This window comes from Brachypodium distachyon, chromosome 3 (genome assembly GCF_000005505.3).
Source record: "Brachypodium distachyon strain Bd21 chromosome 3, Brachypodium_distachyon_v3.0, whole genome shotgun sequence".
NCBI classification, from domain to species: Eukaryota; Viridiplantae; Streptophyta; class Magnoliopsida; order Poales; family Poaceae; genus Brachypodium; species Brachypodium distachyon.
The window spans coordinates 38,466,848-38,482,080 of record NC_016133.3 but is presented as its reverse complement, the minus strand read 5'-3'; the positions used below and the strand labels follow the sequence as shown (position 1 = coordinate 38,482,080).

The window sequence follows — 15,233 nt, the reverse complement described above, 5'->3', positions numbered from 1 at the left end:
ATGAAGAATGAAGAATCGTTCCGTGCTACTGTATCGGTTTATAACTTTATATCCGAATCTTATCGTACTACGTATATAAATCTGCAGTATTCACTGATAGGTCATAAATACCATCTTTTTTTTTTCTTTTAGCAAGACTGAAAGAAAATAGTCTTCGTCATCGTCATGCCGCAATTAAAGACCCCACCCCCACTTCCCTCCTACCTCTCCTCTCCTCTTTTCTTTCTTGCAGCCATTGCCAAAAGCTTTCCTCTCCCGCCTCCTACTCCTCCCCCCAAGCTCCAGACTCATCTCCGGCCATGCTCTCCTCCCTCCCAGTCGCTACCCCATTCACCGACGCCGCGGGAAGAACTGCCCTGGCGCGCTCGTAGCGCAGCCGCACGACGGCCGGCCGGCGACCCGACCTATGCTCCCTGACCAGTCGGGCATTGGCTGACCCCCAAATGCCTCACACTAACTAGCCACCTCTTGTACATAAACACTACCGAGAAGTTGAAGAAGAAGGAGGAGGAGGATTCCCCCGCACGTTTTACGAATCGGGCCGCCACCGCCGCTGCTGCCTTCCCGTCGCCGGAGAGGAATTTTTTAGCCTCGGCGCACGCGAAGGCGTGGAGCTTTTCTGTTATCTCTTTTTTAGGATTTGTTTAGGGTGGTCTTTTTTTTCGGAGTAGATTTCGCGGTTCGGTTTCCTGCGGCTGCTGGCGATGGGAGTGGTGGAGTTCTCTGTGCTGGGGGCGGTGCAGAAGTTTAGATCCCTTCTCACCGGCTCCGCGCCCGCCGCCGAGGACGAAGCCCGCCGGTTGAGTGCGCCACCGTTGCCCTCGACGCCGTCGCCCAGCGGCAGCGTATCCCCGGTGGATTCGCCGCCGCCCGCCGCGAGATCCGGAGGCAGGCGTGCCATTGCCCTCCGCCGCCAGATCTCCTCGCCACAGCTTCTCCGCTGTCACGCAGTCAGGTTGGGTGCCACGGCTCCGTTTCCCCCGCCTTGTTTCCGTTTTTGACTTGCTATGGAGGAAAAGGGACAAGTAAGATTGAGGTTGCTTGGTGTTTTGAAATTTGAGGAAGTAAACCACTTCAACGTGTTAGCGTGTTAGGTGGATTAGAACGAAACAGAGAATCGGTGAATAGTTCAGGGCTAGGGGATAACAATATGCGAGTACCTCTCATGGATGTTTATTTTTTGTTGACCTTGTATTTTATAATCACTTAACTTATCATGCTGATTCGTAGTGGAACTGGTTTTCATGGATGCAGGCGAGCAGATGACGAACCTGGGGTTCAGTTTTTCACCCCAGGGAATGACTACTTACATGACTTCTCAGACACCGAAGTTGTTAGTGTTAGCACCCCTAACGAGCTCAACCGGTCTGTAACCCTAAGCCCCTTTCAGAGCCCGACTTGCATGGTTTGGCAGAATGACGGCACACAAACATCCAGGAGAAACGGCCGTTTCAGCCTGGATTCTCTTGATCATGGTACTACGCTAAATGGTAGGATCAATGGCAGGAGTGGGGAAGGTGATATGACTGTAAATCCGGTTGATTTTGATGCCAATATTTGGTGCCCACCGTTACCGGAAGATGAGGGTGATGACGCTGAATCGAAATTATTTGGATTCGACGATGAGGATGACGAGCTTGAGGAGTCAAGCAATCTTCTTGCTATTGGCTGCTTTAGTACTGACAAAATAGCTGGTGTTGACGCGGTCACAGGTATAGCCCATAAAGAGGAGGTGAGGAATGCTGTACTTGGCCATTTCCGTGCTCTTGTGGCTCAATTACTGAATGGAGAAGGTATCAGTGTTGGAGATGATGATGGATGCATAAGTTGGCTTGAGATAGTGTCCTCCTTATCCTGGCAAGCTGCTAGCTATGTGAGACCAAATACCACAAAAGGTGGCAGCATGGATCCTACCGATTATGTTAAAGTCAAATGTATAGCATCAGGGGATCCGATTGATAGGTATGCCTTTTCTTTTTCTTCTATTTACACTGCTATTTAGTGACGATTCTTTTCATTGTGTGAAACTAAATGGGCTATTCCTTCTATGCAGCAATCTTGTTAGAGGAGTCGTTTGTTCAAAAAATGTAAAACACAAACGCATGATCTCTGAGCATAGGAATGCGAAATTGCTCATTTTAGGAGGGTCACTTGAGTATCAGAAGGTTGCTAATAAACTAGCATCTATTGACACTATACTTGAACAGGTTTGCAGTTACTATTCATTTGCATCTTTGTTTGCTATGTTTCTTCTTTCGCTGAAGGAATGTCATTAATGCAGGAGAAGGAGCACCTGAGAATGATTGTTGGAAAGATAGAGTCCCGGCGACCAAATGTGTTGCTAGTTGAGAAAAGTGTCTCATCTTATGCCCAGGAGCTCTTGGCAAAAGGAATTTCATTAGTTCTCAATGTTAAGAGGCCGCTTTTGGAGAGGATATCGAGATGCACAGGAGCACAGATTGCCTCATCAGTTGAAAATATTGCTTCAGCAAGGCTAGGACAGTGCGAAATGTTCAAGGTGCAGAAAGTTCTGGAATTTCCATCAGGAAGACAGACTCACAGGGGATCAACAAAGACACTGATGTTCTTTCAAGGCTGTCCTAAGCGTTTGGGCTGCACAGTAAGCATCACTTTACTGTTCCATGAACACTTGGTAGAATCATGTTGCTAACACCAGGCTTGAAATACTTGGCCATTAGATAACCTCTACAGAGTATTTTGAAAATGTATTTTAGTTTTGTTTTTACGTATTTGTCATTGGATTTCTAATAATGTGTCTAAATTCATGTAGGTTTTACTAAGAGGCTCCTGTCGGGAGGAACTAAAGAAAATTAAGCGTGCAGTACAACTTGCAGTCTTTGCTGCTTATCACCTCTCTCTTGAAACATCATTCTTTGCTGATGAAGGTGCGACTCTTCCTAAAGTTCCTTCAAGGCCTGTGATAGCGGTTCCAGATATGCAAAGTGTCAGGAGCCATTTTTCTGGATCTGCTGGTGTTATTGTGACCCAGAATAAACTTAAAGAAGTACGAGGTGATGATTCACGAACTCCTACAGTCAACAGTACATTGGAGGAAATTTCTGTATCACCTAGTTCATTATCTTTGAATGAGGAAGGCGAAGGTGTCCTTTTTGAGCACAGGGAATCTGACTCTCCTGTTGACCATATGGATTCCCATGATCATTACTTATCCCATGCAATTGATTCGTGTAATGGGCGTAAAATATCGTCATGTTTCTTGGATCATGATTCAGGAACTCCAGGTATTTGTGACGCACTTTCAATATTTGGGGGTTAATTTGATATATGCCACTGCAATTCTTGCGAATTCGAAAATGCCACTGCAATTGTTATCTTTTGAAAAATGCCACTGCTGTGACATCTCTCAACCCATTGTAGTGGCATTTCTCAAAGAATCTGTAGATATGCAATGGCATTTTCTGAAAGATGAAAATGGTAGTGGCATTTTTCGAATTTGCAGAAATTGCAATGGTTGAATGACTCTGCACAGTTTCCCACTGTAAATAATAACCATCAAGATGTGATATCAGGGAAGAAATGTCAAGAAGTAGACCATTCGAATCAGAAGCCACACTATGGCTGTCATTCAGGAGAGCTGGAAGACCAGATTGATTTTTCTGGTGAATATTTTCCTACTACTGAGAACAATCAGAGCATCTTAGTTGCCCTGTCAAGCACTTGTATCCCCAAAAGCTTGGTATGCGAGCGTTCCCAGCTCTTCCGCATTAAGTTTTACGGTAGCTTTGATAAGCCACTTGGGAGATACCTCCGGGAAGACTTATTTGACCAGGTATTTACATACTCATTTGTATGTGCAATAGCATACTGAACTTCTCATCATAGTTGTTGAAAATAATGTTTTATCTATGTTCTTCATCAGGCATATTGCTGTCCATCCTGTAAAGAACCATCAGAATCACATCTAAGGTGCTATATTCATCAGCATGGGAGCTTAACAATCAGTGTTAGGCGTCTTCTGTCTCAGAAGTTGCCAGGTGAGCGTGATGGGAGGATATGGATGTGGCATAGATGCCTCAAGTGTGAACCTAAGAACGGTGTACCACCTGCTACACGGAGGGTAATTCTGTCAGATGCTGCTTGGGGCCTGTCATTTGGGAAGTTCCTGGAGCTAAGCTTTTCAAATCATGCTACTGCTAACCGATTTGCAAGCTGTGGGCATTCTCTCCAGAGGGACTGTCTTCGTTTCTATGGGTATATGTCTTCTATATCCTTTAACAATTCATATTATCTAGTCCTCAGTGAAGTCTTAACTTATCTGCCAATCTATCAGGTACGCAAACATGGTGGCCTTCTTCAGATATTCTCCTGTTGACATTCTATCAGTTAACCTTCCCCCCTCATTATTGTGTTTCAACTATCGCAATCAACAAGACTGGACTAAAACGGTGGCTGTTGAGGTATGTGATTTTCTCATAATTATGATTGTCATGTCCATGTCTGCATCCTATGTTCTTGTTAATTTGTTGAGGCCTGAAGAATAAAATTCTGTACTTGTTTCTCCAGATATTTGGCAAAATGAAATCCTTACATTGGGAGGTATCTGATTTTCTCCATCGTACTGAAAAGAGTATTTTAATCGAGGATGAACCGATCAAGACAGGTATCCAAAGGCAGATAATTGAGCTGAAGGATTTGCTTAACATGGAAAGAAATGAATATGAGGTGATACAATGCATTTGTTTTCTTGTTGTATTCTTATGCTCGTATATTCAAGGGATCCAAATACTTTTGTTGGTTTTAACACTTTCCCTTTTTTTTCTATTGCAGATTTTGCTGTTGCCAGTCATTAGTGATAGTAATCACTACATGCAGGCATCAATTGATATTCTTGAGCTCAACCGCCTGAGGCGTGGTCTTATTCTTGATGCGTACCTCTGGGATCGCAGGCTATGTTACATAGATTCACTTCTTGAAACAAATGGTCATGTTTCAAAGACCAATCCTTCTGAAATTCTCTTAGACATCAGACTGAAGGAGCGGAAAGCCGATTCACTTCAGGTGGATACAAATACTGGAAAACCAACAGGTTTGTTGCACTCACCAGGAAGTCCAAGGAAATCTTTGTTGTCCAGAGAGGTCTGCTTAAATGATAACGAGTACAACATGGCTGAGGAAAAATTACAGATTGATCTGGTGGATCATCCTGCCTGCGAGATAGAAGATATTGACAAGGTTTTCAGCAGATTCAATGAAGAGAAAGAACAGCTAACTACTAAAGCTGCCATTGGTATGGAACCTATTGAGAGGTTACCCTCACTCGCATCTATTTTTTCTGATAAGATTGATTTTGCATGGACTGGATCCAGTGAGTTGCAGTATGATCTTCCAGAAGGTTTCACCAAACTCGATGAAAATAGATCCTTTAGTTTGTTGGATAATTCAAGTTACAGGAATGCACCTGTTAGAATTCACTCATTTGATTCTACTCTGCGATCCCGTCAGCGAGAACGCACTGGATTAGCCCCTACTTCATTGCATCTGCCATCATCCAGATCTGCTGAGTATTTTGGGGGTTCAACAAGCATCTCGAAAGATCCAATGCAGAACATAAGGAGGGCTTGTTCTCAAAGGTCCCCTGGGGCCATAGAGAAATTAAATGTTATTTTTACTCGTGCACCCACTCATATCTCATCTGCTTCACATATGGTTGATGATGGGGCAAGGCTGTTGTTGCCCCCGATTGGCAGTGAAGATGCCGTAGTTGCAGTCTATGATGATGAACCCACTAGTATTGTGGCATACGCCATGACTTCACAAGAATATGTGCAGCAAGTATCGCGGAAACTAAATTCAACTTCGAGTTTTTCTCATGTTCCAAATGCCACTGAGGCCAGCCATGGACTTGAGGGGGCCTTTCCCTCACAAGAAGACAATCTGGATTCTAAGGGAACTCATTTTAAGTTTTCTTTTGACGATGATACACCTCTTTCTCCAGATAAGGCGAAGTTCTCTGTGATTTGTTATTTTGCAAAGCATTTTGCTATGCTAAGAAAGAAATGCTGTCCAAAGGATATTGACTACATCCGTTCACTAAGTCGTTGCAAGAGATGGAGTGCACAAGGTGGAAAAAGCAATGTTTACTTTGCAAGGACACTGGATGAGAGGTTCATAATCAAACAAGTCACCAAGACAGAGCTGGATTCTTTTGTAGAATTTGCTCCTCAGTACTTTAAGTATTTGATGGAATCCTTGACCTCTGGTAGCCCAACTTGCTTGGCAAAAATAATAGGATTATACCAGGTTTGTTTTACTTCACTTACAGTACGTGATTTATCCCATGTAAAGTGTAAACAATCTCCCTAGATTGATTTTTTGCTGGTTTTGCTTGAATTCAGGTTAGTGTGAAGGGCTTGAAAGGTGGGAGAGAAGTAAAGATGGATCTGATGGTGATGGAAAATCTTTTCTTTGAAAGGAAGATACCTAGGGTGTATGATCTAAAGGGTTCATTACGCTCTCGCTACACATCCGGTGATAGTAAAGTCTTATTAGATTCAAACCTCATAGAGGCATTGCATACAAAGCCTATATTTTTGGGGAGCCATGCCAAACGAAGATTGGAAAGAGCCGTCTGGAATGATACTTCGTTTCTCGCGGTATGTTGTTCTATTGCTTGTGCATACTGTTAATTAACAAATAGATTAAACATCTAATGAAACTTCAAGTTGCCACATTGTCAGCATGATTTCTACTTTGTCATAGTTTATATATTTAATTTTTTTTTTGCGGTTTTGTAATATATATTGCTTTGTGCGTACTTTTCAACGTTGATGGTTCTGGGATTTATGAAGTTATGGAGTAATACATTTTTTTTTCAGTCTCTAAATGAAAGGACACATTTTCTGTGATAGTTTTGTTTGCCACAAGCTGCATGCCTTTTTTTTAGTTTGCGAATCATGTAGCAACTAAGAAGCACCATCGCATGCGCACTTGCGGCTTGTTGAAACAATCTTATTCCTTTGTTTCTCAAAGAAGGATACTTATTACAAATATGGTATTGCACTATATATAAACATGTGTAATTTCCAGTACAAGCCATGTCAGTCATAAGTGGCATTTTAGCCTTCATGCACAGGTCTTGTCCCAGCAATTTTTATTTGGTTGCGGGTGGTATTGTCCCAGTAAGTTACATTTAGTTACCGAAAAAATATGACAGTTGTAATTTGATCTGTTTTGCAGTCAGCAGATGTCATGGACTACTCACTTCTTGTTGGAATCGACGAGGAAAAGAAAGAACTTGTTATTGGCATCATCGACTACTTGCGCCAGTACACCTGGGACAAACAACTGGAGACCTGGGTGAAGGCCTCAGGTATCCTAGGCGGGCCCAAGAACGAAGCACCTACCATCATATCTCCGATGCAATACAAGAAGAGGTTCAGGAAAGCCATGTCCAAGTACTTCCTCACTGTCCCTGACAAATGGTCCTCTTAACAACTAACTGAGTAACCAGATGGTTTTAGAAGCATCATTACTTTAGCAAAAGTTGCGTAGGCTGTGCCGAGGCGTATTGTGTGCCTATTTGCGAGAAGATTAGCTGATTCATTTTGCACCCAGTTGTATTGTGCTGTAGACATAGGGTAGGATCATCCTCTATCTGGATCCCAAGCATGGCCATTGCAGTGTCCAGATACAGATAAAGAGGCTTGATCGTTGTGTGTCAATTGTGACCAGCATAGTAAAATGAAAACATTGCCAGCAAAGTTCAGGGTAAATGCATGTACCAGTAATATACAGAGTACAAACAGACAGAGTTCGTGGTCCAGCAGAACTCTTGCATACTGGTTTAAATTGGTGCCTGTAACCTGTCCATCTGTATCACATTCCTGTTGGGCTAAACACATGTGGGCGCCGGCGCGTGATTCTGCATAATTGGCCGATCTCGACGAGGACAGGTGACACCTGTGGGCTGTGGTTCCTCTCTGTTGGAACCCCCTGACTCGTGGTCCAGCAGATCCTGGCCCCGGCAGGTCCTGAGAGTGACCGCGAGCTGAGTCGCCGTAGAAAAAGAAAATCTGTAAAAACAATCTGGTGTACAAGTGGTCTTCGGACGAAGCAAATGAGTACAGCGCCAAAAGGGGGCGTAGTAGCGCCTGAAACTGAATTGGAAAAACGAAGGAGTTTTTTTTGGCTTCCCTCTTTCAAGTTTCAACCCCACACAAGCTCTGAGCCCACACTCCCGTTTCAAATTTTGAGGCCGTGGATGGAATCTACTCGACGGTGCAGCGCAGATGACGATTCTACCCCTATCTGGCTATTGTTTCCAGGATCTTTTAATTCATAGAAAAACTATAGAAGTGACTCTTTTTTTTGCTTTATGTGACACTATTTATCCGATTAACGGTAGAAGGGATAGAGTAGTATAGGAAAAACACAAGAAGATCCAAAATCAGTTTCAAAGGAAGAATGCATGAGTTTTCTAATTCACTTGGACCTCTTTTTCTGTTCCTTTGTTTGAAGGACAAAACAATGGTAGTGACATAAAAACGTTGCAACTTTATTTTTGATTAATTTTAATTTGGCCATGTTTATTAGCATTCCTATGTTTTTGTGTGAATTGAGCACCAAATTCTACATAATATCTGGGTTACGGTCCTTTGTTTTGCACATGCATCCGTATCATATTTCTATATTTTTTCTCTTCTAGTTTTATGTTCTCGAAATGCTGCATGCCAACAAAAATTATCATCCAATTGGTTTGCTTAAAAAAAAGGCAGCCATCGTGTATTTGCACAATTATTGCACCACCAATATTTGAACTTCGTAAACAACTGATAACTTTTTGGTACAGCAAGAATGCAGACTTGCCAATGTATTGATTAACCAAGTTGGAACATGATGAAAACTGTGAAAACCACCTCTAGGTGCAAACTGCGAAAACTCTATCGCAAAATGTTCAAAAAATTCTCAAAAAAATTACATATGTTAGAAAAATGATGTTGTAGATATGTGTAAAATTTCAAGTCCAAATTTAATTGCGTTTGGTAGCAGCAAAAAAACAAATTCTGCATGAATAGTGGTATTTCAGTGTTTGACACTATTTATTGTAAATTTCTCTTTTTAATTCCTTCCAAAGACTTTTGATTTTGAACTTAAAATTTTACAGATTTGTACAACACCGTACTCCCAAGATATAGTGTTTTTTTAGAATCTTTTAAACATGATTTTTATGAAGTTATCGCGGTTTGCACTTTTGGAAATTTGGAACCACTCGAAGATAGAACAGCACCATCTTCTGAAAACACCCAAAAAGAGCCAGCTCGGAGGGTTAATTCAGTCATCTCCCCTGGACCGGAACGAAAAGCCACCGCATGCATGCCTAGACAAAAGCAAACAAAAACGAAAGCGAGCGCGCGGGCGTCCGTATAAGAACTCCTGCCCCGCCACGTCATCGATCCGCGTGCTCTCCAGTCCCAAACCGTCCGATCTCGCCGACCCGAGCGATCCCAGCCGTCCGTCCCTGTTATCCTCCTACTCCCCGATCCCCGTCTCACTCTCTTTCGCTCACTCGCGCTGTCACGCGCGCACACATGACTCGAAAAACACACAGGTTAGAAGATTAAAATAAACAATAAAAAACGGAAGCCCAGCCCCCCCATCCATCTCTTCTCTTCCCCCATTTCTATCCTGATCCAAATCCTCTTGCCTTCTCACAGCCTCCCCTCGGGAAGGAAATTCCCCACTCGTCTCTTCCCACTCCTCTTTCCGCCCCCCTGCCGCTCCGCGCCGCTTCGCCATGGCCACCGAGGAAGCCCCCAAACCGGCCCCGCTCCCGCCTTATCCCGAGGTAATTCCTGGCCCTGCCGTTTCTTGCGGTGTTTGTTTTTTCTTCTTCTTTTTAATCTTTCTGGTTGTTGTTTTGTTGAGAGAGATGGAGCTGGAATTTTGACATGGCTCTCTGTGTTTTTTTTTTGTTTTTGCCGGTGGCGTGTAGATGATACTGGAGGCGATCGAGGCGCTGAACGACAAGCAAGGGTCGAACAAGTCGGCGATCTCGAAGCACATCGAGGGCAAGTACGGCGACCTGCCGCCGGCGCACGGCTCGCTGCTGACGGCGCACCTGTCGCGCATGAAGGAGTCCGGCGAGCTGCTCTTCCTCAAGAACAACTACTTCCGCGCCGACGCGCCCGACGCGCCGCCCAAGCGCGGCCGTGGCCGCCCGCCCAAGTCCAAGGACCCCAACGCGCCGCCGCCGCAGCCCAAGCCCAAGCCCGCCTCCCCGCGCCCCCGCGGCCGCCCCTCCAAGCCCAAGGACCCCGAAGCCCAACAGGCCGAGCGCCCGGCCAAGAAGCCCAAGCCCGCCGCCCCGGCCCCGGCCCCGGCCCCAGCCGCCGACGGATCTGCCCCCGTCAAGCGCGGCCGCGGCCGTCCCCCCAAGGTACGCCCCGCCGAGCCGGCGGCGGCCTGACTCTCCCCCTTCCCCATGGTGACCGGCGAATTGGTTTCTTCAGGATTATTCGGGTGCTTGCTTGTTAATCAATCTAGGGTTCGGTTCCTCTCTTCTCCGTCCGTCCGTCCGTCGTCTAGTACTTAATTCTCGGTCGTTCGCTCGCTGCAGCGCTCGTGTTCGCATTGTTAGGAGGGTTTGAACTGTTGCTGTCGTCGTACTAGTGTTCGCCGCCGCTGTCTGTTGTAAGCTAAGCATAATTGTTAGGAGGCTAAGTGAGTTCGTTATTCGGCTAATGTGCATGTTGTACAATTGATGGGATGTGATTGTTTGACCGTGTTAAATCTGTGATGGTGTGCTAATCAGTGGGTACTCCTGCTACCTGGTGTCTACTCCAGTGACTGATGCTACTCCAGCTCTTAGCTTTGCTTGCTCTCTTTTTTTGTCGTCTATCTAGCTGGTGTTGGATGAACAGTAGTGCCCCGTTATTAAGGCACAGGGCTTTCAAAGATAAAGAAACGAAAGGGAATTGTGCTTTTGTTAGGCAGAATTACATTGGGATTTTGCAGAACTCCCCCGCGTTCCGAAAGGAATTAAGTTGGCTAGTTTACAACACCTGTGCTGGGTGGGTTTCTTCGTTGTTCTTCTAGGAGAGAATATCTGTTGCTCCCAACCTCAACGCACGATAATATTACTAAAATGTTTTCAAATATTTCGAAATAAATTGAATAGGTTTATAAGATGTGTCTGCCACCTTGCAAAGCTTCAAGCTCAAATTTATTATGTGTGTAGAGAAAAAAAAGGACAAATGCAAGTATGAATAGTGTTAAGAATTTTGTTTTTTGTGCTTTTGTTTTTTTGTGACCTATTCACATCAGGTTTCTCTACACATATAATGAGTTTGGGTTTGAAATTTTGCAAGATAGTAGACACATATCTTATGAATCCATTCAATTTATTTAAAAAAAAATGAAAACTTTTTAGCGGCGCTGGTGGGAGCACGGTAGCACCTGAGCTAGGAGCACCTGAAACGGCGTGTTGGCAGCTTGAGTGAGATGTGATTTCCGGATGACCACATCAATTTTAATTGATGGGACGGAAGTTTATTTTTTTGACCGGAAGGCGAAGATGCCGACACGCTAGCTAGCTATCCACATGAGGAATGGTGTCGAGTAATTTCTGAACGCATCATTGAGAATTTTCCTTTCACCTTTTTGCCTATCACGCGTGATGCCGCCATGAGCCCCATGTTCTAATGCTTTTACGAAGGAAGAGAGATGCCGTGGGACATACCTGGATTTAATAGTAAGAAAACTTCTCACGGGGGGCTTAGCTGTTGATGCTTTCAATTATGTCTTAATGCAGCAAGTCGCTATGACTTACTAGTTCTCTCTTTACCCAAAGGGTTCTTAGTTTGAGCACAAAGAAAACCCTACCACAATATGGCTAAGGTTTTGGTTGCCGGTATCTTTGCGTTGCCAAGAATGAATTAGCATTGGCATGCCAAAATATTGGCCACCATCCAAGCAAGCAAGAGCCAAAATTTGGTCATTATTATTGCTTTTGGTCATCATCCGAACACTCTTATAGGCAAATTTCATTAAGACCCAAATGTGGATTCAGCCGCGGCCGCCCAACAACTTAGCTGGATCTGAAATTTCTCATGCTTTGCGTGGAGTCCATCAGCCTTGCCTTCAATTTCATTCTTTTTTTCGGCCTTGTCTGTTCTCTCTGTCTCTGTGATCGTCCCAAATTACTCGCACGCTCTACCGCTTTGGCGCTTTCGCTCGTTCAAAGAAGGAATGTGCTGCATCCGGCCTCTTGCTACAAGTCGTGTATGGTGCCTCTCCCACGCCACATCCTGCCGCATGTCTGTCGGAAGATGTGAATGACGTCCCTCTTGCTCAGTCTTAATCTCTTTATTACAGCATTCAGAATAGGGCAGCCTTGTACAGAATGACTAGAATCGATGCAAGAAAAAGAAGGAGCCGCATCCAAAGAGGTTCTTTTAGCTTTGATGAGCAACCGCGTCTCAATCTCTCGAGATGTGTTTTGCCATGGTTTTGGTTTTGGCACCGTTAATGGATGAAATTCCTTTTGATGTTCGGTAAGAATGCACGGGTATCCTGCTTTTTACATCTTGAGAACACGGTGGGCCTTATCATAATATAAGGCAGCAGGAGAAAAAGGCCGCTGCGCAGCGTGGGGGAAAGAAGATGGGCCTCCTGGGCTGAGACGGCCTGCCATGCGAGCAACCCTCGGCCAAGGCAGGTGCGCACCTCCTCCAGCCCAACTAACTTCCTCTAAAAGAAGGCAAAGCATTCAGCTGCGTAAGAACAAGTTCACACTCTTCGAAGCTAAAAAAAAAGGGCGTGGTATTTCGTCCCTTTTTTTTAAGAAATGAACCTGAAATATAAGTCGGCGTTTTAAATCCGTTGAATTAAGATCCGAGTGTCATCCACATTCTCTCGTCTCTCACTTGCTATTGTTGGATTAAAATCTGTTGGCTAACATGTCAATTGATTTCTAACTTGAAAAACGAGCAACTTATCAAAAGCAAAACCGAAAAAAAAACAAGTTCACAGATACATCGCCGTTGGATAGGGGCTCCAGATAGGAGAGAACGCCGGCCGGCGGCCGATCGGAATGAAGTCAAACAAGTTCTTTAATTTCTTTCTTCTTCGAGCGCGTCGCATACTCGCGGAGTGGATCGAATAGATGAACAGGCGAGTCCGAGGAGGACACATTTGGTTCCAGATCTGCCGGGGGCCGGACGAAACGTCCGGGGCCGCGTGATTCCGCAATTTCGGACAGGCGAATCGGACCAGAATTTTAGAAAGAAATCCCACACGGGGCCGCTCCGCTCAAGTCTATCTAGCGAACCAAATGCCAAAAAAGATAAGATCGGGCCGCCTCAACCTAGCCCGCACCGTAACCAAACACATCTATGGCGAGCATCACCACCGGAGAGATTGGCGGACGTCGTTCCCGTGTAGAACGTGTGTGCCGTGGAGTGGAGAGGCCAATGCTTCTTGCACGGAGCATCCGCCGAATCCGCTGTCCGTCAGGCATGGTGGCGTCAAGAAGACAAACAGAGCCTTCCTGTTTAATTAGGATCGCTACATTGTTAGCGCTTCATTGATCCGGCCGGTCCTGTTGGTAGTTCAAACTTCAATATCCGTGCACTGCACTGCACTGGAAGTATTCCGTGTCACTCCTTTTTACATTGGTCTCCAGAGCTTTCGATGACGATAAATACCTTTTGCACCGTCATCCTGCCTTTAATTCGCTATTCCTCCGGTCGGCCTCTCTCGCTTTCTCTGGTTAAAAGTTCCAAGGTGCCTTGCAGCAGGCCGATGCTTTCGGTGTTCCCCTGTTCCCTCGCACTGCTCGCAGGATAATGGTTCTCAAAGACGGTCCAGCTGGGGTTCGATGCGTGCGCTTGGGCTACCTAGTATCACTGAAAGTACGTTGCTGATGGCTTTCTTAGCTCTTGCCCTTTTTTAGCCAAAACCACCGCAATCTGCTCCTTGTAAGTGATAGTTTATTGATCTCAACCTGTGGGCGGTTTTAGATTAGATTGAGCCATGGAGACGTTTTCCGCCGCTTTAATGCTTCTAGGTGGTAAAGTGAGCAAGAGTATTGCCAATCACACTGTCAGCAATCAACTACTCTCCTACTAACAACAGAGAGCTCTTCTTGTTTATTGCTGCTGCTTTGTGGCTGTGGGGGCCTCTTTGTAGCGCGTAGTACGAGTAGTCGTGGAAGGAAAAAAAATGATCATATGCATTTGACTGGGATCACAGTCATGTTTAGCTGCATTCTGCACTCAGCCACAACTTTTGTGTTTTTCACACTTGTGGTGACAGTTGTCGGGCAAATGACTCTATAACGTATGGATTAAGAGAGTGAGAAAGTGTGAGATATCAGAACTGTGGCTGCAACCGCATGCTTCGAGACTTGTCCGTCCGTCCAAGATTTAACTAGGTGTGACTACAAACCAAAAAAGGCCTTACTTACTTTAAGCGAGCTTATACTTCAATGACAGGCCAGAGGCGCACTGGATTCAATTTTGTGCTCCAGATGTCCTATCGAACATGCATATTCAAGAGTTTAGGAGTGATCGATGTTGACATCGATCAAATCCTCATCCACATACAAGATGAATGTGTGAGTGTGACGCATGATAATATAAAGTGCTACGATGTTCACCGTGACACTGTTCTTCTGTTCCAAGTAAAAAGAAAAAAACTGACCCCTTAGAGCATCTCCACTCGCCACCCCTAAAGTCCCTCTAAACGGGCTTGGGGGACGCCGACGCGTAAAATCCGACCCAGCCGGCCTCCCCAATTTGTTTTTTTAGCCGGCGCGGCTCAAAAAGTTATCCGGCGCCCCTAGGCCGAACCCAACTTGGATGCGGGCCACACCTATCGGCGGGATAATCCAAATTTCCCTCCAAATTTTTGCCAAAACTTTATGCACGATTCTAAAAATTGCAGGCGAAACTTTATGCGCATTCTAATAAATACAGGTGAAATTTATTTTAATTCTAAAAATTGCATGTAAAATTTTACGCGTGATTCAAAAAAATTACAGGTGAAAGTTTATGTGCGATTCTAAAAATTGCAGGTGAAATGAGAGGGACATTTTAACAAAAAAAATATGGTTTTTAAATGAGAAAGATTTCACATTTTTAACATACGAATTGCAATTTTTAGAATTGCACCTAAAATTTCAGGTGCAATTTAAAATTTCGCTCTAATACGGCTACTTTACGTTTGTGCACATATATAAAGTTGAAAAAAAG

At 44.7% G+C, this 15,233-nt stretch overlaps 2 protein-coding genes across 2 annotated transcripts; both read left to right on the top strand.

The window, feature by feature from the left end:
- Positions 1 to 202: 202 nt before the first annotated feature.
- LOC100832157 (putative 1-phosphatidylinositol-3-phosphate 5-kinase FAB1C) lies at positions 203 to 7,849 on the top strand. Its single transcript, XM_010236840.2, has 12 exons — positions 203 to 955; positions 1,255 to 1,962; positions 2,054 to 2,207; positions 2,282 to 2,620; positions 2,792 to 3,263; positions 3,552 to 3,811; positions 3,902 to 4,233; positions 4,313 to 4,439; positions 4,546 to 4,704; positions 4,810 to 6,282; positions 6,378 to 6,635; positions 7,219 to 7,849. Exons 1-12 carry the CDS (start codon positions 705 to 707, stop codon positions 7,471 to 7,473), a joined length of 4,788 nt encoding a protein of 1,595 aa, XP_010235142.1. The 5' UTR covers positions 203 to 704; the 3' UTR covers positions 7,474 to 7,849.
- Positions 7,850 to 9,559: 1,710 nt separating this feature from the next.
- LOC100822567 (HMG-Y-related protein A) lies at positions 9,560 to 10,818 on the top strand. The gene is made up of 2 exons (XM_003574456.4): positions 9,560 to 9,826; positions 9,974 to 10,818. The coding sequence occupies exons 1-2, from the start codon at positions 9,776 to 9,778 to the stop codon at positions 10,445 to 10,447; spliced, it is 525 nt and encodes a 174-aa protein (XP_003574504.1). The 5' UTR covers positions 9,560 to 9,775; the 3' UTR covers positions 10,448 to 10,818.
- The last annotated feature ends 4,415 nt before the right edge of the window (positions 10,819 to 15,233 follow it).